The following is a 22,659-nucleotide window of genomic DNA, read 5'->3' as shown; positions in this document are numbered from 1 at the left end:
TTTATTTATTTATTTATTTATTTATTTATTTACTAAAAGTATTGACACTTTGAAACAATTGTTACCACTTTATTTATTTACTAGCTTTATTTTTTAGAATATTATATATTTTTATTATATTATCTAGATTTTATTTATTTAGTTATTTTTATTTATTTATTTCTACATGAATTGTCACATGTGGAAAACGTTTAACCCTTTGTTTATATGTTTAATTGAGGGACTTCTCTGTCTTCAAAGTAGTGGAAAACATATACCTAAATAATTCTCCATAATTATCATATTACTATTATTACTATTTTACTAATCAATTTTATTTTCCATTCGCGTTTCGTGGGTTTTAAGAATTCCGAGTCGTTTTGAACGCAACTTGCACTCAGCACCGCTGCGCGCTTAAACTATTAGCATACGTCTGATAAGTTTGTGTTAGCAGAGCTAGCTGGTCTTTGGAAGCAACAACTGTGCATTTCTGGCCAACTAATTACCCAATTGCACTTTCAAGATGGTTCTCGACGACACCCAGTTCATCTCATTTCTGAAAGGAAAACGCGTCAAACTGACTCTGAAGACTTCTTCGTACTTTGGCGTCGTCGTTCGCATCAACTCAAACAAGACGCTGGTTTTGGCAGACGGTCAGCAACTGTTTACGACCCCACCAATTCACATTTACTCGATGAGTATGGCATTACTTTTAACTTTTTATATTTGTTCCAGTGAGTGGCAGTAATGGATGCAAATATCTAGGAACTAAACTCTTCTTTGGACGTGAGATTGTGAACGGTGAGTACTCTAAAACTTTAGGTCAGAAAGTGTTGTCATTTTGCTGTCATCAAACATCTAATTGTTTTGTATAATTAAATCCCAAGTTGAATTCGCCAACGAAGAAAACGATGACAGGTGAGTAGGCTATCTCGATGCAACTCGATAAAGGGAAATTTGATTATTTATTTATTTATTATTTACGTTCATAAAGTGAAAATCATAAATTATATCATCACAGTGTTTCATTTCGACTGCTCGATAATGACCACCCACAAATGGACTATTAAATGAGAATGGGAAAAAAAATATTGTTACAGAAATTGCATTTTATGACTTAAACAAATATGGAGAAGACCACTAACTTGACAGTTGTCCAATAACCAATCTATAGTACCCTCCCCAAGGAGATTAAGGCACAAAGGTTAATTAAAAAACAAAGTGGTTACTAAGCTGTATCCAAGCTTTTTTGTGGAGAAGAGACTGGATAAAGCAAGTTGTGAAACAGAGCCATAGACTAGTAACCTCAATGTCAATCAGCATGAGCAGTTAATTTATGCAAAAAGAGCCCAGACATAAATGAAGAGCATATGTACACTTGGTAAATGTATTATTTTCACTAGTCTTGCTTTTTTGTATGATAAATGTTTACTGGTCTTATGTAAAATGTACAATTTCTGTAAAAATAATTTTTAAAATTTGACTTTCATTAGCTACAACTTATAATCCTAAAAGTGAACTGAAAGAAGAACTTTGTAAATTCAATTTTTATAGATGTGGTAATTCATTGAAATGTACTTGAAGATTATAAAAGAAATGGGGTCTGTAATGTGGAAATTTATGGTGGGATAAATAAAAATGTCTCCCAGGAAAATTACTCAGGATGTGCCTGAAGATCACCTGGATGTAGAGAAGTTTCAGCCATACAGAAAGTTAATGACATTAGGTGAGTTTGTTTTATTTCAATAATCCCACATTCAAACAAACTCTCTAAGCTTAGTCACTTTTGAGGGGATCCCCATTTCCAGATGATGATGAAGATGAAGCGGAATGCATCAACTTTGTGATCATAGATGAGATCCATGAGAAGTTTGGACCTGCTGTAAGTTTACTTACTTTCTTTTTAGTATTTAAAACACTGAACACATACAATTATGACCACTGGAAGGTGAAGCCATTATCACTGTGCATATTTTTTTGTGGCACCTGCTCTGGGGGAGGGCAGCAGATGCTAATTGAACATCTTATTCCTCAGGGCAGGTTGTTAAAGCTGTTGAACTGGGCAAGTGTGAGGATTTGAGCAAAATTGTAACAGCTTGACGACTCACTCAGTTAGAGGGGGAGAGGGATATTATGAAAAATTGTCTTGTTTGAGCTTATATTATGTTATAAAATTACTAACTGCTAACATCTCATGTCAAAATACAATAATGCAATTTTGAGGAGTTTATTGGAGTTTGTGCCTTGACATGTTAGGCCTGTTTTCTCAATAACGAGGGTAACAACACATTGTTGGGCAGATCATAATATCATGCTTTATTGTAAGTCATAAGTGTTTTTTCCACTCTGCCGATAGAAATGTTAAGTGTCAGGCTCTTTGGTGTAGGTGATGCACATCAAGAAGCAGCATGTGATTGGTGTGGGAGGTGAAGGAGTTGAGCTGTTCAAAAATGGAAGATTATGTTGGCTACAGGTGAGAAAGTCTGAACTCTTTTTTTTTTTTTTATGTTTCCATTTTCTCACAAATACTTTAAATACAATTGCTTTAGATTGCCACTAAAAACAAGGTGTACTTGTTTGATATCCTTCTGCTTGGAGCGGTGGCCTTTAAGAATGGTCTGTCTATGATTCTCGAAACTAAACACATACTGAAGGTCAGTTTTATGTGAATAATAGAACCCAAAGTTACTCAGAGATGAACTGTATCCTGCCACCTTTGCTCATTTGACATCTTTTCAGGTCATTCATGACTGTAGAGCCATTGCTGGAAGTCTGGCAGCTCAGTTTGGGGTGAAACTATCCAATGTATTTGACACACAGGTAAGTACATGTGAACAAAATATAAAATTATTGTATTGTTCACTGTTATCAGTATTTCAGTGTAAAGAGAGAATCGATTTTAAGTGTTTAATTTCTATTTACTTTTAATGATTGTCCTCACAGTTGATGAAAACCCACAATTCAGTTTCTCAAGAAATTTCAGTATGTAAAGTATATACATTTCAGTTTTAAAATTCTTACTACATTGACTAAACCTGTTTAATATCCTAATGTAAATACGTTTTGGGATTTTATTTTTTGAGTAAACACTTTAATTGTATCACTCTGTAGTACATTTGAAAGGTTATAAAAATTGTATTTGCATCAAGTCTGTTCATTTTGTAATCTGTGTTTTGGCTGGCTTGTGTGTCCTTCTGATGAATATACCGTTTGATTTTCCATTTCTATTTCAATTGATCGAAAGGTGGCAGATGCCATGTGCTTCTACAGAAGAACGGGCGGTTTCCTTCCCGACAGAGTCAGCACTCTCCCAGAGGTAGTAAGTCTGCATCTGAACGTGCCTTCCTCCAGGCTCTCATCTCTTCATGTGAGGTCACAGCTCACCAAGGTACAACGTTCATTCTTCTAATTTTATTCAGTGTCTCCTCTAATAGGGCAACCATTTAAACCACATCGCAAATATATTTTAGTCTCATATTGTGCTATTAAAATTAAACCTGGTATTACAAACAGATAATGAACCACCCAACACATGTTTTGTTGCATTTACCACTTCAAAGTTTGGTAGCCAATGTTTTTGTTTTTCCGTTCATGCTTTTGTTAATTGAACTTGGTCTAATCCAATTGGTAACACATATTGAGTTTTCAGAACCTTAGAGTTTAAGTTATGCATTTTATGTTGTTAAAGTGCTATAATGATACGGCAGACCATATGGTTGTGCTGCAGGAGGTATTTATGTGAAACAAATCTATTCTGTAAAGCGTTTAATGGATTTACCATTTTATTGTTTTAAAAGGATTAATGAAGTTCAGAACAGTCAATGACTAGAATTTTTTGCATTCTGTGCCTGTATATTGTAGAAGTAATTTGTTTGCATTATTATCTATTTAATAGGAAGAAATGGATATGTGGTACAAGCGGCCTTGCCCTGTACCGCTCCTGAAGGTGATGGCCTTATCTGTGATCCATCTGAAGCCTCTCAGACTGGTGCTGCTGGACACACTGATGACCGACTACATGATCCTGGTGGATTCGTATCTCAACAGTAACCTCTGTGAACCTGATGGACTGGAGCATGTCACTATGGTCAGTCATTCAGAACCAAAAACTGACACAGATGTGAAAAAAAAAAGACTCTACACTTATTGCAGCACAAAAAGCAATAGGGAGCAATGTATAAAGGTAGCTTCTACTTGATGTGATATAAAGGTCTTTGTTATCCATAGATGCAGATATTCATAGAGGCAGATTTAGTAAAATATTACAAAATTATAAAATATATATCTTCTTTCAATTATGACAAACTGCATTAGTGTATAGGAAAGAGGCACCAAGCCCCATGTTAGGGGTTTGGGTCTGGAAAAGTAAACGTTTTATTAGAAAAGCATCTCAATAACTAGACAGAACATTGCATTCTCTGTTATTCTCTGACTCTATTTCTTTTGGGCAAAGAAAAGAAGTCAAATGGGCAAGACAGGATTTGGGCAGATTTTGGGCAAAGTTCAAAATCTGTCTAAAGGTATACTCTAGAAATAAATTTTGATCTGCTGTTTAAACTGGAATGTTAAACTGAAAAACCGGAAAGTATAGGTGGCTTTCTTGTTGGTGAATCTCATATCAGTCTATTCAGAGTGTCAATAACACATATTTTTACATTAATAAGTAAATTTGCCTGTTTGCATTCACAGGAAAACGTGCTGGAGCTGCCTAAGGAGCTCAGGAAGCTGGATGAAATGCGCCGTGAGCGGCAAGAATGGGCTTGCAATCGCTACCCTGTGACAGAGCGAGGGCTGTTGGCTCGCTTCAACCCGTATCCTAAGTCACAAACCACAGCTGCTGCTGAAGCTGGTACTCCAGCACCACATCCATCACCAAAAGTGGATAAAAATACTTCCCTTACCACAGGTTTAGACAAAGAATGCAATCAGATGCAAGTGCATGTGATGGGAAGGGGCATGCTGTTGGGGAAAGAGCAGTCATCTGGCCCAAGCTTCCTGTCAAGTGGAAGAGGTTTGCTTCTCCAGAAAGCACAATCTCAGATTCCTGAAGAGGGCGCTGGTGGAATGAAAAGGCAGGAGATGGCTCTGGGAACTGATGGCTGTAAACTCACCAAACCTGGCTCCAATGATAACGAATCTCCCAAAAACACTTGTGGTTTGAGAGAACATCCTTCTCCACCTTACCCGTCCGTCTCCTCACTAATTCAATCATTTCGGTCCTTCAGAAATTAAGAATCAGGCTGTAAAACCAAAAACCAAAGCTTTAGGTACACTGGTTGGTTCATCCTGTGTAATTTTTGTGACCACTAGATGCCAGCAGATGTTCTTTTACAAAAGTTCCTTGTCAGCCTTTCTGAGAAGCTTAGAGCCAAAATATGTTTTATTTGAGCTTTGTGACTCACGTTAAATGTATAGTATTTCTGTTGTTTTGTAGTTTTTGTGTTCTACTGCTTTTCATTTAAGTAAATAATAGGATTCTGAAAAATTCCAGAACTGATGCCATCAACTGTTTGTTCTACAATACAGCTTTTATTGTGATGTCTAAAGAAATAAAAGTATTTCCCTTGGAAAGAAAATGAAACTGCCAGGCTTTGTCTTTTACTACTTGCAGCTTGGCTTACAATTACATATAGTGTTCACTAAGCAAAAACATTGCTAGCTGACTCTTTTTGTAAATGCTCATTGCATATATAAAAAATGACCTAGCCTGAGTAGTGAGTGCCAGCAGCTTTACTCTTTGTGGAAACTTGTGTAATTGATCACAGGTGGCAAGCACCTGCTGCATTCTACAAAAGCTGATCATATCCAATTAATCTGATGCTTTGAGACACCACAGAGATTTCACAGAGGCGCTCCGTAGCCGTTTTTCTTGGGTCATCAGCGATATTGCCGTAGATCAAGGCATGATCACAACAGGAGGGCATTGCTGCATCCTGCAGCGTGAATGGGGGGCTCTGTTGTATAATCACATCTTGCTGCGTGCAGAGGCTTGGGCCCTTTCCAGGGCTTTCAAATTGAAAGCATGAAACAGATAATGTAGGATTTTTAATTAACTGGGAGGCAGCCAATCTTAAAGCCCCACATCTCTCTCTTAGCAACCAGCTCCTCCTCAGCTTCTGTTAAACACATGCAGGGTGGAGCCCATCCATATGCTCCCCTTAAACGTTTCAAATAGTGGTATTCCTCAGACTGTGTTTTAGTCCAGCAGGGCACTAAAAGTTAAACACATCGTAATGCTGATCCAGTTAATGTTGTCTTTAGTTGTAGAAAATTCAGCAGCTGTGAAACATGGATGCATTTATGGAAACTTTCTTGAACAACAGAAGGGAAGCTTTATTTATCGGTGTCAGTCAACAGTTAAGTTGTTAGGGAGGAGGTGTGTGTGTGTGGTGGTGGGGGTTACAGGTCTCCATGGAACCATGGAGGACAAGCTGCTGTCATTGACCACCAGATTGCAGCTCTTATTTTAGAGGACCTTGCATTTCCTCTCCGTCACAATAATGCCTTATGTGCTCCACTTCCTGTTTCTCAGGCCTGGGAGGAAGGAACTGTGAGCTTGTCACACGGTAGTCACCATTTCCTCCCTCCCTACATCCCAACTACCAACCCCCCCTCTTCTGCACTCCCTACCCCCAAACTTCAGACAGTGTTATGTCCTTCAGAGGGGAAAGATGTCTGCACCTTCAGCATCATAGCAGGATGTGTCTGAGCTATTTTTAAGTTCAAGTCGGAAAGGTAGTGTACAGACATAAACACAAACTTTAGGATGGCCAGCTGTGTTGATTTAGCATTTGAATATGGAGGCTTAACTGTGTGACCAGTTGTTGTTTTGACTGAGCTGTACCTTTTAAATGTCTCTCCAAAGAAGGATGAGCATTTTAACATGACACTTTCATATTCTGAACATTGTGAAAGTATTTACAATCCTTGAACTTTTTCACATTTTGTCATGTTACAAAACACAGACTGTGAGATGCCATTGCAGAATCACTTTTGGTTACGGTTGCAGTGGCAAATCTTTGGTGAGGTCTCAACCAGCTTTGCACATCAATGACTGAAAGTCGTACCAATTATTAAATGGATTTAAGTTTACATTTTGACTGGGCCATTCTGACAAATGAATGCACTTTGATCTGAATATTTTCATTATAGTTGTGAACTTTGATCTTTAGTTGTTTTCCTTCTGGAAGGTGTCTCTTTAAGTTTTAACTTTTTGTTTTTGATTGCCCCAAACTCAGAACCTTTGATTTCCTCTGTTCCTGCTGAAAGAAATATCCTCCTAATGTTAAACATGACATTCTGACAATTAGGGTGAGCAGCTACATCTGGGTAGGTTTTCAATTGGACAAAAGTCTTTCCATTTATAAGTAATGAATTGGACAGTGTTTTGTCTAGGAATATTTTTTCCTAACCTAACCTTGCTTTAAACTTCACAACTTTATCCCTGACCTGTCTTCTGTGGGCCTTGGCCTTCATGAGGCTGCTTGTTCTCTGACATTTAGTTTTTTGATTCAGTGACTTCTGAAAGCAGTTGTTTTTAATTATTTTTTTTACTCAGAGGTATCAGAGTAAAGGGATGGATAAGAATGCATACTGCTCTTTAAAGTTTTTAAAATCCAGGGCTCTTCTTCCTCAAATTATAAATTCCACTCTACTTTGTGTTAATTTATGTCATAATATCCCCTCAAAAATCACATTGAAGTTTGTGACTTTAATCTTTTAAACAAATTGGAAGGGTATACATATTTTTCAAAGGCATCGTAGATTCATAACACATCACAGTCTTTAATTATGTTTACACCACTATTCCGATTTGACAGATGAATGTCAGACTGTATCTCAGATCACCTGCACTTGTGGCGCCCTCCAAAGAGCACCCAAAACAAAGGTGTTGGCTCCCTCCCTCCGTCCATCTTTATAGAATTTCAAAGGAACACAACGGGTTGATGGTCCTGAGCAACCCTGGTGGGGTTAGGCCTCAGATTTCTCCATAATTAATAGGCTGTCATTAATTATTAAACACCAGGATAACTTACTAAAACCACTCCCTTTAAATAGCACCTTGTTAAACAAACATCTTGTTAGCTGTTTTTCACTTCTAAGCATGTCATTAAAATTTACTGTCGAGTCGCGCTGACTAAGTGTGCACTCAGATCACGGTGCATTTCTTCAGTACTGCTGAAGTTGTGGAAACGTGTTCTATTGGACTGCTGGGTCATGGGTAATCTTGTTATTGTTTGTGTGCATTTTTTTAATTTATCCCCATCATTGATTCCTGCTTTACAGATGTGTTTCTTCTAGATGCCTTTGGGAACAGCAACAAGATCTGTTGATCAATTAGTCTTACTAGACTTAGAGCTTGTATTCAGCAGTTCTAGACCTCCTAAAACAAGCTACATAAATGTTGACAAAATAACACCGGTTTCATTATTCATGGAACCACATGTAATTCCTTTGTATTCCTAAGAATGAAGGACTATAACCTTATATCAGGTTTCGTGAAGCTGCTGGGTTGTGTCCGTGGACTCTGTCTCCCGTCTCCCATCTGCTGATAAAAACCTTTTGTTGAACCCTGCTTACTCCACCAGCTCACCTCTATCTTTTCTCACATTACAAAATGACCCTCTTTTGCTCTCCTCAGTTCATTTTCAACTGGAGAATTAATATTTAACGTGGGAAAGATCGACCTTTCCAGATGGTTTCTAAACTCCAACAAAACTAAGAAACAAAACCATGCATCAATATTTTAGCCCCCTTCAGTAACTTTTTTTTAATGCATTTTGGTATCCTGCAAATCTTACTCAAGAAGAACTCATGAATGTTTATTCAAACATACCCAGATGCTCGGTCACAGTTTGGATCTTTATGAACTGCTATGCAATGTTTATTCAGCCAGTGTGAAGCACCATGACTGGGAGAGGCCTCTCCAAAGGACTCGGACATATTGTGACCTTCAGCTGGTACAGACAGGATGAGTGACAGGTGATGGACCAGATGAGAATTCGACTTATGCGTTGAAAGTATTTTTAGGAATGTCACCATCTAGTTTGCCTGAGTTTACATGCTGCACCAATGAGTTTCATTTTTATACCAAACCTATCTTAGGTAGGACATGTAGATTCAAAACAACAACTCTTAAAAGTCTAAGCCTTCCAGGTATTTGATGGAACCAATTAATTTGGTTCCATCAAACATAAAGTCATGAGACAGCTAAAGTTGTTGCAGATATCAAGAGCTAAGAGAGATTAAACCCAAGGAAAATATTTACTGTAGTACAGATCTTTTCAGGTTTAGGTGTTATTGTTTTTTGCAATTAAATGATTCAAACCAATAAATATTAATATTAAAAGACAAAAATAGCTTGAGTAAATTCAAAATGTAGTTCTCAAAGGATTTAATTTAACTTGAAAAGATATCCAAAGTGGACCAGTGTTCTTCGTACAATTGTTTTTATGCAACAACATATGAGGACTTTTGTGAATGAATAGCCTGTTTAAGGTCAGGTCACAACATAATAATTGATTTAAATCTGGGTTTTGACTATGCCACTTGTGAGCTGCCTTATTTTTGGTATCCAGAATTAGACTTGCTGGTGTGGGTTGCTGAAAGTTTTGCTACATAATCCATGTGCGCTTGAGCTTAAGGTCACAATATCATTGTTCGACATTCTCCTTCATGATTTATGATTTCAGTAATTATGCAATCATTTCTGGTCTTCTAGATGTGTTTTTGGTAAATGTAAAACTGGATTCATTTGTTCTTTTAGACGTCAGTGCTTTTTGCCCTTTCACTCCTCCCTGGATGCCATGACGTCTTTTTCCAATTGTTGAATCATAAACACTGATCTTAACTGAGGTAAATGAGGCCTTCAGTGCTTTAGATATTCTAGGTTCTTTTGTAATTCCTCCTGTTCTGCTTTCCATTTTTGTGGATAATGGGTTTCACTGTGTCTTGCTGAAGTTCCAAATCCTTAGAAATTATGTTCGTAGCCGTCTCCTTGAAGAACAGATGTCTCATCTGTTCAAGTCAGTTTATTTTTTATTCTTAAGATCAGGGCATAATATGTTGCCTTTTAAAGTATTTTAGCCTATTTTTAATTCTACACATTATGCAATAATCAGGCCTGGTATGACTAATGAAATTAATTTCAAACTTATGATTTAACAAAAAATATACAGTATGTTTTTAGTTGTCTTACTCTGAGATAAGCTGCATATTGATATGGGAAACATGTTAGCACAAGGTTAAAGATAAAGATGTGTTATTTGTGATGTCAAGATGTAAAATCAATTCTTTTGTGACTTTAAGACAAAAAAAGGCCTCATTGCTTTAAAAAAGTGCATTTTAATGGTATAGTTCTAATTTTGGATATCACACTAAGCTACACATGTCTGATTCAATCAGGTTTTGGCAGGTTCCTCATAATTAAAGCCTGCATTGTGTGATGTGTGGGTGTGCACACAGATGAGCGCTGGCTTCAGTCGCAGCGAGGGCCTGGAAAAAGAAGGGGTGGAGCGGGCTTCTTGTGGTTGGCTGAATTAGTGCCCGATGGATTGGCCTGGCAGCTGCTCTGTGAGCCTGGCACCTGAACAGGCCAGCGCCAGGGTGTTTTGTTGCCAGGGGCCGAACTGCAGACAGTCAGGGAGGTGGAAACACCAGACACATCAAACACAAAACTCTTTCACCAAGTGCAAGCTTTGTCTTTCAAGCAGCTTGCCACACTTGTGTTGCTTATACCGGCAGTATCATTGGATTAGCATAGGATTAAATTTGGTAATTAAAAAGGGCAAATTCAGTTCATGTCAACAGGGAAATAATTGAAGCCACACTAAGCTGGTCTAAGAGAAATTAAAAATGAGATTCTCATGTACTTAATTTGTTACATTAACTTCTCTGTGCTTAGCTTAAAGTTTTCAGGAATTGAATTGATGTCTAAATTATTCACTTAAATTAGTCATTCACACTTTATTTCACTTGAAAAGCTCTAAGTGGAAAACTGAATGCAAAACACACAGGATTGCCATCTGTTACAGCACCTGCAATAATTGGTCACCATATGGGAGTTATACATCAGCAGAAGCCTACGTCTGATGTATAAATATACACATAAAGTCTAATGAAGCCATACATCTGGTTTTGTTTTTGCTGTGAAGTTACCTCATTCATACTGTAGTGACCACGAATACTTCACATTTGACCTTTCACACAGTTTTAGCTAATTTCTTCAAGTACCATGAAAATATCCACGATAGTCCTTTTAGATTAGACAAGAAAGAAATAACTCAATTTCCACACCGGTGGTGTCCACAGTCTTTATAGCTGTGATGGTTTTTTTTGATTTTGAGGTGTTTCATCAGAATAATAATTTTTCAAATGTGATTAATTGCATGTTGGAAACTTGAATAAGAGAGCCACTACAACCAGGAGTGTCTTTTCTACAGTGATGTTTATGCTAATGAATTCTCTCTAAGTCAAACAATGTGGAAGGAAAAATTTATTTCCCTCTTTTTGGCTGTTTAATGTGGCCACATGTTCCCCAAGTCTTCTTCAGATGATCTCTTTTTCTGGAAGCTCCAGGTGTTGAGTGTTGACTCAGAGCAAAACAGACGAAAAGAAACAGAAACTCAGAACAAGCAAACAGGAACCTGAGTCACATCAAACCAAGCTTGATCAACTTGCCAACTTTTGTTTGCATTTTAGGCTTTGTTAATTTAATCTAATTTCTATTTGAAATGCCACTTCTCTACTGTGCTTAATAATGCTCAATGATTTTCTTTACAAGATTATTTTCTTCCTTCTGAACTATTTGGTTCTGGAGTGATCCAAAGTTGAAAACCATGAAACATTAGAACGACCCCAAAGCCAAGAACACAGATGTTGTCCACAGAATTGTAGGTTCACATATAAAGAGGCCTTCCTTGAAGACAGTTATTGGCTAAGAAAGGTAAAGTTCCCCTTGGTACGAAAACTTTTAATCCCTTATTTTTCTCTCTCAAAAAACACCCCCTCAAAACCAGAACCATTTGGAAATTCTTGGCTGTGAAGCCCTTCCTTTAAACTCCGATTGAGACAAAAATGAAAACCATATATTGATACTTAGTACTAACTCAGTATCAACAAAATTTCCTGTCTTAGTTATAGTAGCAGTAAGATTTAGAATTAGTTTTTTTCTTATTGTGCTTTTTTGTTTTGCTTAAATAAATCACATAAAACTAGACTAGTGTCTAATCATCACAACCTGACTGGAATAGGTTCCTTGAACACCTTCTGGATTGATTTATGTTCATTGTAGTAATTTAAAGTAGCTTCAATTCTGCAATAATTGATTTTTTAGCACTACACATCTGGTCATTTTGTCCCTCATTAAGCACCAAACTGCCAGTGTTAGAGTCTCTCTGCATTAAGATCCTAAAGGCAGTTTCTAGGTCTTAGTGAGTAAATGGTGTGATTTGGTTAGACCTGCCTTACTATCTATCTTGGCCCAGATGCCAAGGCTTCTGTCCAGCTATGGCACCTGACTTGATCAGTTGCTCTCTCAGAGTCACAGACAGCTGTATCTGAATAGTCACAAAAATAAAGGTATGGTTAAATGTGTGTTGGTAAGACCCCTTACTGTGTTTGTTTGAAGGAACTAGAGATTCAAACCAGGTAAAGAAGTTTTAAAAGTAATGTAGAACGGTTATAAACTCTTGATACTTGGGGAAAAAAAGATGGACAAAACAGAGAGACAGAATTTAAACAGTTATAAATGTGGTTTTAACTGTTGGTACCTTGTAGCACACTCATGGTAAATTATGTTTTTACCATGTCATGGATCGCAGTGGGCCAAATGGGGAGCAGCTGTTCATCTGTGTGACCGGTTGGCTCTCCTGTGACTGCTTTTCTCTGGTTCTGTTGGATGCCACTTCCCTTTTGTTTGACTACTCACACTTTCACAGTCAAAGCCATGGCCACCGCCACCAGACATGACTTCAACAAGACAAGCTTGGCCTTCTTTGAGATGTGTTTTGGTGGTGCTATGGTCAGCTAATTTGCTGGCAAGCAGCAATGGAAAAAGTGAATTTTTTAGACTGAAGTTCTTTAAAAATGAGCAGATGGTCTTTACTTGTCTGTCTGAATTAGTGGAATGAACCACTGGGTACATAGTAGGACATTTGTGTGCAAATTGTTTTTTATCCCCTCTGTTTTTAGAAAAAAAATGCAAAATGGCTTCTAAATGTGGGCAGAAAACTGCTTAACCCTACTGAGACCAATGTTTTTTGTTCCTGCTGGTATAATGAGGATAAAATGTAACAAATTAATGCAGCATAAAAAATGGTAACATTTGTTCTGTTATCATTGAAAAATAATGCTAAAACTGCAAACTAAATCTCAGTTATTTTATCATATATACAATCAAGAAAAAAATAGTTACTATTTTACTGTAGTTAACAGTTATATAAAATGTAAGATAAATCATAACAGAACTATCATAACACTAGTTCTAATTGGTTATTTAGTAACGCAACTTTGAAATAACCCTATTTACCCCATGATAATTTAACTGCTGATACAATACAAAACCCAAAAAGTAATAAAAGTTTGGATCTTGTCAGTAATAATGTTGGTATGTGGTATAAGATGCTGCTACTCTCCACTTATACCTTATTTGTAATTATTGCTGCAATTAACTTTGTTTTTAAAACCGTTAGTTTTAAATCCAGATAAACTTCTTTTAGTACAAGAACCTTACTGTATGTGTGTTTTGCATGAACTGTAAAAGCTGGCACATATCAGAGTATAATGTTTTCATGACACATCAAATTTCACACTGATAGAAAATGTTTGCACTTTTTTATAACTGTAAAATAGAAGTACTTTGGGATTCATCTCTTCATGGGAATTTACAGTTTTCTGGACTCTAGGGCTCACTTTTATGTTTCTCATACATACAAAAATGTCTGTATATTGTTTAAATAAAGATAAGTACCACATGCTACTTCATGTCTCGAAATTTATGGCTGCATAGTGCTTGTGTATCAAAGCCGTAAAAGGAGGCATTAATGCAGACTTAGTTTCCCTTTCCCTTTGCTTTCTGAGGCAGAAGGGCCACAGTACTTTCCTGTCATTATGAGGACTCCAGAGGAAACAAAGAGAAACAAAATGGTTTCCAGGTTTTACTTTAATCTGTAGAGGGAGGAGGAAAATTTGGTCACAGGTGCCAATTTCAGATTAAAGAAACACTCAGCTGTGATGAACTACACTGTTAGACCTTTTATTGTAATTTTACAGTAACTTACTGGCAACACTGTTGCCAGCAAGTTACTGTATTTACCATTCTACAGTACCTTTACTGGCAACAGTGTTGCCAGTAAGTTACTGTAATTACCATTCTACAGTACCCTTACTGGCAACAGTGTTGCCAGTAAGTTACTGTAATTACCATTCTACAGTACTCTTACTGGCAACACTGTTGCCAGTAAGGCAACAGTACCCTTACTGGCAACAGTGTTGCCAGTAAGTTACTGTAATTACCATTCTACAGTACCTTTACTGTTATGATATTTCACAGTTAATTTTTACTGTGAGTGTGCTTTACAGTTATAACTGCATTACTGTAAATGTAGTTTCTAGTATAATACAGTAATTGTATTTTATAGTAAAGCTGGTCTACTGTAAACTTGTTTCACAACATAATGTCAGAGTTTTACTGCAAATTAAAGTTTACATTTCTTTAAGATAAGAATATTTTACCATAAACCGAAAAATTTCATAAAAGAAATTTTAGTCCAAGTACTGTGAATAACAGGTATTTATTTTCAGCAGATTTGTAGAAATAAAATCCATTTACATATTCGCAATGTCATAAAAAAACAATGTCACAATACAATATAATGTGCTGTAAAACAACAAAACCATAGAACACATTTCCTACATCAGAAGAACTTTTATTCCATTCGTCAAACAAAATCAGTGGGATCCATCTTGTGGAAGCTGAACTGTAAAGAATAAGACAGACAATGTGGGAGGTCATGAGATGGTCAGGAAGTTATCTACATTTTCAAATCGACAGGAAGTTGACAAATTAAGCTGAAGTGACAATGTTCACATGCATAAAATCTTTGTCATAAAGCAGCATTAAGTTGATAATTTGTTTAAAAAAAAAATCAATTGGACTGAAGTGATAATAGAAGCTGCATAAAGAATGAGCAGGACTGGCTTCACTTCAGGTTTTTGGATTGTTTATGCCAAAACCAGTCAGTCAGTCAGTCTTCAGTAATTCAAAAGATTTCAGTCATTTTGTTGGTGCTGACGGATTACTGCAAAGGTGTGCCTAATAAACTGAAAACTGCATAGTATAAAAATACACCACACTTAAACGACTACACACTTAGACATTTCTGTGATTTATTAAGGGATGCAGCGACATCCACTTTTTACCACGGACACAGAAAAGATGTAGGCTACTCTAAAGGGCTATTGTGTAGGAATCACATGGCATTTATAAATAATCATTAAAATCAGATTAAAAAGGCTAAAGTAAAGTCAGAGCATGCAAGATAGGAGGAAAAGACAACAAAATAATAAACATTTACATTTGGTAAAATACTTACCTAGTTGGAAGTCCTCCACTCAAATTCAGCAAGTTGTTGGAAGAAGGTGGTGATCTGGGAGTTGACACTGACTACTTTCTTCTTGACAAGACTTCCCGTCTTGCGGCTTGTACCGACTTTGGCTGTGCATTTGGTACCAACATCTGGATTGATCCTCACAAAGAATCTTTTAACAGAAATAAAATATATTAATTGTATTTTTTAATGAAGACGTACAATACAGCAATCAGCTATGGTTCTTCATCATCAGTCAAACTGTCATTAAATTTAATTCATAAATGGCTTGATGTAGAGTACTTACCGTTGTATCATCTCCACCGTGGTGGATGCTGACACCTGATACTCCAGATTGAAGACATAATATGACCCAAAAAAGACAGCAAGGACGCTGGCAAAGTCATGTAGTTGCTCAGGCTGGAAAAATACCTTCTCCTCCATACTGACCATCCACCGGGTTGCAGACATCAAGCTATTTCCTAAAATAGACAAACCCTTGTCAGGCTAACGCTAGTGAGTAAAAGTACAGACTACCATAACAATTACATACATTGCTACGAAAAAATTATAGTGATAGAAAATATTCCTCTTACCAAGCATGATTACCCTTGGTGTAGTGGGTAAGGTCATTTCCATTTCAACAGACATCTTGGTGGAAGATACCTTTAAAACATAAAAGGAAAACTCTCTTAAATATGAATTACTGGTAGTAATTTATATTTAAAGGGCCAGTTCACCCAGATTACAACAGGTTTTTGAGAACCTCATCCCGGAGACTAGACTAGATTTTACCCCTACATCCTGCTACCACTCTGAAACAGCGGATGTGAATGACAGTTTGTGGGGCTAAATGCATTTTTTAAAGCATTACATTCCACAAGTGTTCAGTCTGACTTCTGCAATGGCGGTGACTCCTGTGCATGTGGGACCTGAATGCAGAAAATGTTCTGAAGGAAGCAGGACATTGCTCTATTCCACATGCAAACCGATAATTAGCTGTGTGTTGATGTTTCTTCACATGACTACAAAATTCTGTAAATTCTGAAGTACAAATGCTGCAGAATTTACACCTGTACATAGTTGCACCTGTTAGTACTGACTTAACTTTAAATTTACAGGAGCATGGTTTAAACATGTGAACAGTCCTTATGTGTAACCAGGGTTGGAAATTAACTTTTTTGTCCACCTGCCACTGTGGCTGAACCAACTCAAAAAATAACAGAAACTACTTTAATGTTTTTCACCTTTGTCCTCATTTACAGACTCTTATACACTATGTTGGAGATGTAATGGTACTTTAGCAGGCTAACCAGCTGTAGCAAGCTCAAAGTTATAGATTAGGTTAGCTGCTCCTCTACATTTCCAGACTATTTTGTGGCTTCAAATATGTTTGAAGAGCTGTCTTTTTACCTGTTGTCTTGTCTTTTGAAGAGATGAAGCTATGTTAGCAGTCAGCAGGACAGAACTGCACAGCCACTTGGAGGGAAAAAGCTTGGGAGTTAAAAAAAAAAGTCATCTGAAGAAAAGGAAAAAAAAGAACAAAGTTAGAAATTCATCCTTGCTGACCTACGTAGCTAATCTGCACTTTTAACATTTGCAAGATCATGGTTTAAACAAATGAACAGTCATTAGATGTAAAAAAAAAAAAAGAGAAGGGGGTGGGGGGGATCAATTATCAGTTAAGGTTATATTGTTCGACAAAGGATGTAGCAACAATGCTAACAGACACTCAGCACTGAGCTAATCTCAACCCAAAGCCGCCCGAGGAAGATTAAGCGGTAAAAGTCAAGCTAAAACCTTCAACGGTAAAATTAGCACCTTAGCTAACGTTAATTCCGAACCAGCTCAAAAAATAACCATCATATTTTCCTATCTTTCACCTCATTTACAGACACGTAACTTATAAGGTTGCAATATGCCAGTTATATAAAACACCAGAGTTAGTAACGTAAAGGTAACGTTATGTTACCAGGCTAACCAGCACAAACCAGCTCATGCTATAATGCTAAGTTTAGCATTATAGCATGATGCTATAAGCTACGTTAACTCCATCTAAAATGTACATTTCCAGACTAGGTTTTGGCTTCAAACAGTTTTCTAAGAAGTGTTTTTTTACCTGTCTTGAAGAGCTGAAGCAGTGTGAGCCCACAGCACGGAGACAGAGCTGCACTTGCACTTGGAGAGAAAAAGCTTCGGAGTTTAAAACAAACGTCATCAGAAAACAGTTGGAAGCGAAGCCACGCTTGATGACGTAGCTAGATAAACTGCATATTAATGTTAGCTAGGATGTGAAAAAACAAAAGTACATTCTCTCTTTCTGCCTTAAAAATATGTTAACCACTAAAGGAGTAAAAATACAGAAACAGGGAACCACGATGAAGCAGCTATGATGACCGTTGGAAATCAAATATAATTCTTACTGTATATTATAAGTACAGTACCACTACTGTAATGTGTAAACAGTAAATTACTGCAAATTCAAAACATACAGTAAGTTACTGTAATACTATGTACTATACCCATAATGCAATGCAAACTACAGTAACTACTTGTAAAGATGTCTTATAGGGTGACCAAACGTCCGTATTTCCCGGGACATGTCCGTATTTCACGTCCTGTCCCGGGCGTCCCGGGGTTTTTTTTAGAAAGTGAGGAAATGTCCTGTTTTTTAAATTACCTTCATTGGACCATTATATTTACAGGCACTAGGGCACTGCGCACGGCCCTGCGTGTGACGTAATCCCTGAGCCGCGTCAGTGCGGGCAGCCCTGTTCTTAATCAGAAGATAGATAGCGTGGCTGTCAGTACGCCAACAACATACGAAAGCGCAAATCTATGTTTACCTACTATTTACAAAAGAGTTTCCCCGCTTTCAGACCCCCCCCCCCCCCCCCCCCCCCCCCCCTCGCTACAACGTGTCCTGGTTTTCCCAACTGAAAATATGGTCACCCTATTTATGGTAGTTTTACTGGGCATTTTGTGGTATTTAACTGTAATAAATACAGCAAAGGCTAACAGTGTATGATGACCGTTGGGAATCAAATATAATTCTTACTGTATATTATAAGTACAGTACCACTACTGTAATGTGTAAACAGTAAATTACTGCAAATTCAAAACATACAGTAAGTTACTGTAATACTATGTACTATACCCATAATGCAATGCAAATTACAGTAACTACTTGTAAAGATGTCTTATGGTAGTTTTACTGGGCATTTTGTGGTATTTAACTGTAGAAAATACAGCAAAGGATAACAGTGTAGAATAGATGAAATTACATTCGGGGTCATAATGACATGTCTTAGTGACATAGAAAAAGTGACTTTTGCTCTAGTAATCATCACACATGCACATAGTTCCTAACTGAGCATATTTTACTTCTGAGATTATCAGTCTTGCATCCAATATTCCCCTGGGGTGTCAGCCAGAGGCAACCATTAGAACAATGCTCATTGTGATGTGTGACAGCAACAAACCTTTGCAATTCTGTGAGTTATACCAGGGGATGATACCCACATCGGGGGGAAATGGGTGTAGATTAGGAAGGAAAATGACACAACATCCAAATTTCATTGTGTTGCAGACAAAACTAAACCCATGTTTAAAAAAATTCAGATCTTCATGGTTCTTTTTGTTTTTTAGTGTGCTTGAGGGACAGTTCAAGAGGCACCTTTAACAGATGTCCGCAGTTTAATAATTTCTATAGCTCATGATCAGCAGACAATCTGGATTCCAATTCTTGTCCCCTTTTCAGGAGACCCGTATTGTCTGAGAAGGTGCCACACTGTCTGTGGAGGTTCCCTTTCTCCCCTGTCCCATGATAGCTTTACCAGCAGCAGATGACTCGCGAGTTAATCTCCCACAGGACAAACAGGAACCAGTGTCATTGTGGTCTAGGTTCTTATCTGATTCTAGTAAGACTGTGCTCTATGTTTTTGGAGCTAAATGCTGCAGATGTCATTTTGACAGTCTTTAAGCGCTCTCTGTGAAAGTTAAGGTATAAGAGCATTAGAAATGCAGCTTCAGATTTGAGCAGAAGGAGTGCTGTAGTTTGGTACAAAGACTGAAGCCCAGGAGACACTCTCAATTCAAAGATATCTTGTTAACAGCAAAGAAGCGCCAAATCACCGACAGAAACAAGGAGAAACTAGTTTTCATTCAGTCTATACAAAAATGTGATCAAACTCATACAATAGGTTTACATACACCCGTCATGGACTTTATGAAATTAACTTTGGTCTTGATGCAATCTTGATGCATTTGAAATGTTCTGATGTGAAATAATAACGGAACAAATCCCTTAGAAGAAACAAAAATTGTGCACCCTTCAGTGCACAATTTGGACTTAATACAAACTTTCTGCAATCCACAAGGATCAGAATTATATATACAGAATTTAATGTATGCTTGCCCACACTATATTCATATAAATGTTCCTTAGCAATGGCAGAAAAACTAAAAGTTTTTTTGTTTTTTTTTTGCTCTAATGATTATGGTATAAATCTTGTTGGATATTTGACCACTCCTATGATCATAAATAATAGGTATGATTTAAATTGGCTGGTTAGACACACAGCTTTCAAGCAAAAAAACACGTTTAATTAAATTGAGGTGAGGCCATTTCCAGAAGCTTATGGTTAGCCTCCCTTTTCCATTTAAAAACCAGTTTTTGTTTGATCATTGATCCCAACTATATTGAAGATCTATCCATCTGACCCAAACTGTTACCCTCAGATGAAAGGAAATTGAAAACTATGTTCAGGAACAAACCAGAAACCACCTAAGCTCAGTCATAAGTAGGGAGCTATGGGAACTCCAGTGTCACCATCCACAATTAAGAAAGTTTTGATATCAATATGGACTGAAAGGGTACTTAATAAAAAAGAGACCCTATTCTAAAACCAACACCTACAAACCTGACTGAAATCTGTACCCGACCCTTATAAGCTCTGGATAAGTCTTATGTTTAGAAGAATCCTGAAATATTTGACTACAAAGCCATGATAAATCTTTAGAAGAGTAAGATTGTTGATGGGTCAATAATGATTTGCTAGGAAAAGAGCGCTTTTACCAACATAAAACAAGTTTTGCTATATGACTAATATAATGTCAAATTCCAGAATCCCTATATTTTTCTATATTTTCCTTGCAGCTTCTCTCTTTATGAGATTTTGTTAGTCAGTGGCAGTAATGGGACTAAGACTGATGGCACAGGGATTAATTTTTGTTGACAGAAAGCTTCATTTTCTTCATGATGGAGAGATTTTACAGATTAAACTGGGCCAACATAAACAATTTTGAAAGCTTACATAATTAGATGAGATCCAAAATCTGATGGATTCTTGTTACAGTATGTAAACTGTTCCAATGATGAGCTTTAAATTTGCTGTGTTTTTCATTTCCCAAGAGCTTAATATTTCCTGATAAGAAACTAAATGCATGCTTATGCCAAACAAGGCATGCAGTATTTTTCCCTGTAAAAACCAGAAACATATGCAATACATATCTTAAAGTGAATTTAATGTAATTTGACATAAACAGTGAAAACATCTCCCTCCCCTTTTTGTCCTGTTTGGTTTCCAACTGTTTCCCTTAACTCAAGAAAGTGGAATTTTGAAGACTGACAGTGAAATATTTATTAATATAATTATGCATCCATTTGTATAAGTGCTGTTATTAACTTTAATTTTTTACCATATGTAACCAATAATCATAATTTTTGTGTATTTTATACCTGCTAAAAGCCAGATTTAGAGATTACAGTCTATGTTTTTCCCTGATCTCAAATATGGAAATTGGGAGAAGGACAATTAAATAAAATAAATGTTATTTTTAAGAGGTTTTAACACAATGAGTAATCTATGGATTGAGACAGAAACAAAATTGCATTAGTAGTGTATTCAAAACATACATTTAACATTTAACCTCAGAATAAAACCTGACCACACTGTATGCCATTTGTATAAAAAATAAATAAAAGAAATGAAAAATTAAAACTCCAAAAACATAAAACATCCAGGCTACAAGGGATCTAAGATGTCCACGCACACCTGCTAATAGAGGTTTTTATGATGTAAAAAAAGAGACCATGATGAATCATTTTACTTTCTTTAACATTTAATGTGACATGTATGCTGAATAGTTCAATCAAAAAACAATGTCTGCAAACTTTGGGTGATGTTTAGTTTCATTATTGTGTTAAACTGGCCAATTTGAATTGATACCCAAAGTTCTGGCTGGTTTCCTTCAGGACAAAACATTTTTTTTCCACAAACATTTGGGAAATTTTAAGCAGGACTGGATGTTTTCTTTGAAAGAAAATCTTTTCTTTTGTTTCTTTACTCCTTCATCCACAAATGTGGTGAGAAGAGGATGTTGTACAGTAGAACATAGCCAGCCTGGTACAAACACCTGCAGCATCACTTTTGGATAATACTCTGGATTTTGTTTTCATCTCCTGGTTGATATCTTTGAAAAATGAGATCATTTTGATCCTTCATTAACTCTCTACAAACTTTGTCTTTCTTGAAAGGATGCAAATGTCCCTAAAGGTTTACAAGGACAGGTGAGTTTCACCTCATCTTAACTAGATTTATTGTTATGTTAGGTGTGCAACAAAGAAACGTAAATGCTGAAACAAAGGTGCTTCACCTACGTATTAGTGTGAGGGTGTTTATGCTTATGCAACCAGGTTATCACAGCTTGTTTTTCATTACTTGCTCTAACAAGTTTTGTTTTCTTTTCAACTGAATTGTACATGATAAATCTAATATTAAATAAGGGAAAAGTTATTAGATTATTTATTAGTCTTGTTTTTTGTAGTTTTTTAAACCACAAAATCCTGGCTTTTGAACTTGAGTGTGTACAATTTTAAGATTCAGTTTGTATGTGAGTTTCGTAGCCCGAGGGGAACTACTTTCATGCTAAATTACAGTAATTCATGGTTCTAATGACTGCAAAGATTTCAATTCCCTCTCCTTGCAACATTTCCTTATCAAAGCAACTTCGTAAAACAGTTACTTATTTGGCCTCATATCAAAAGCCATTTGAAGCTCCACTTGTATCAAAGGCTAATCTAAAGGCTGTT

The 22,659-nt window shown here is 36.8% G+C and overlaps 1 protein-coding gene across 2 annotated transcripts; it reads left to right on the top strand.

Moving 5' to 3' along the window:
- Positions 1-5,555, top strand: exd1 (exonuclease 3'-5' domain containing 1). Of its 2 annotated transcripts, XM_032547258.1 has the most exons (12): positions 1-632; positions 715-780; positions 867-897; positions 1,629-1,705; positions 1,788-1,861; positions 2,366-2,452; positions 2,529-2,633; positions 2,719-2,799; positions 2,923-2,961; positions 3,224-3,367; positions 3,875-4,066; positions 4,669-5,555. In XM_032547258.1, the coding sequence occupies exons 1-12, from the start codon at positions 503-505 to the stop codon at positions 5,209-5,211; spliced, it is 1,569 nt and encodes a 522-aa protein (XP_032403149.1). In that variant the 5' UTR covers positions 1-502; the 3' UTR covers positions 5,212-5,555. The 2 variants fall into 2 exon arrangements, with proteins under 2 accessions (XP_032403149.1, XP_032403150.1); XM_032547259.1 differs by lacking the exon at positions 2,923-2,961 and having other exon boundaries at positions 105-632.
- The last annotated feature ends 17,104 nt before the right edge of the window (positions 5,556-22,659 follow it).

This window comes from Xiphophorus hellerii, chromosome 19 (assembly GCF_003331165.1).
Source record: "Xiphophorus hellerii strain 12219 chromosome 19, Xiphophorus_hellerii-4.1, whole genome shotgun sequence".
Taxonomy (NCBI): domain Eukaryota; kingdom Metazoa; phylum Chordata; class Actinopteri; order Cyprinodontiformes; family Poeciliidae; genus Xiphophorus; species Xiphophorus hellerii.
Note: the sequence above shows the minus strand (reverse complement) of the source record. Positions and strands in the feature narration are given on the sequence as shown.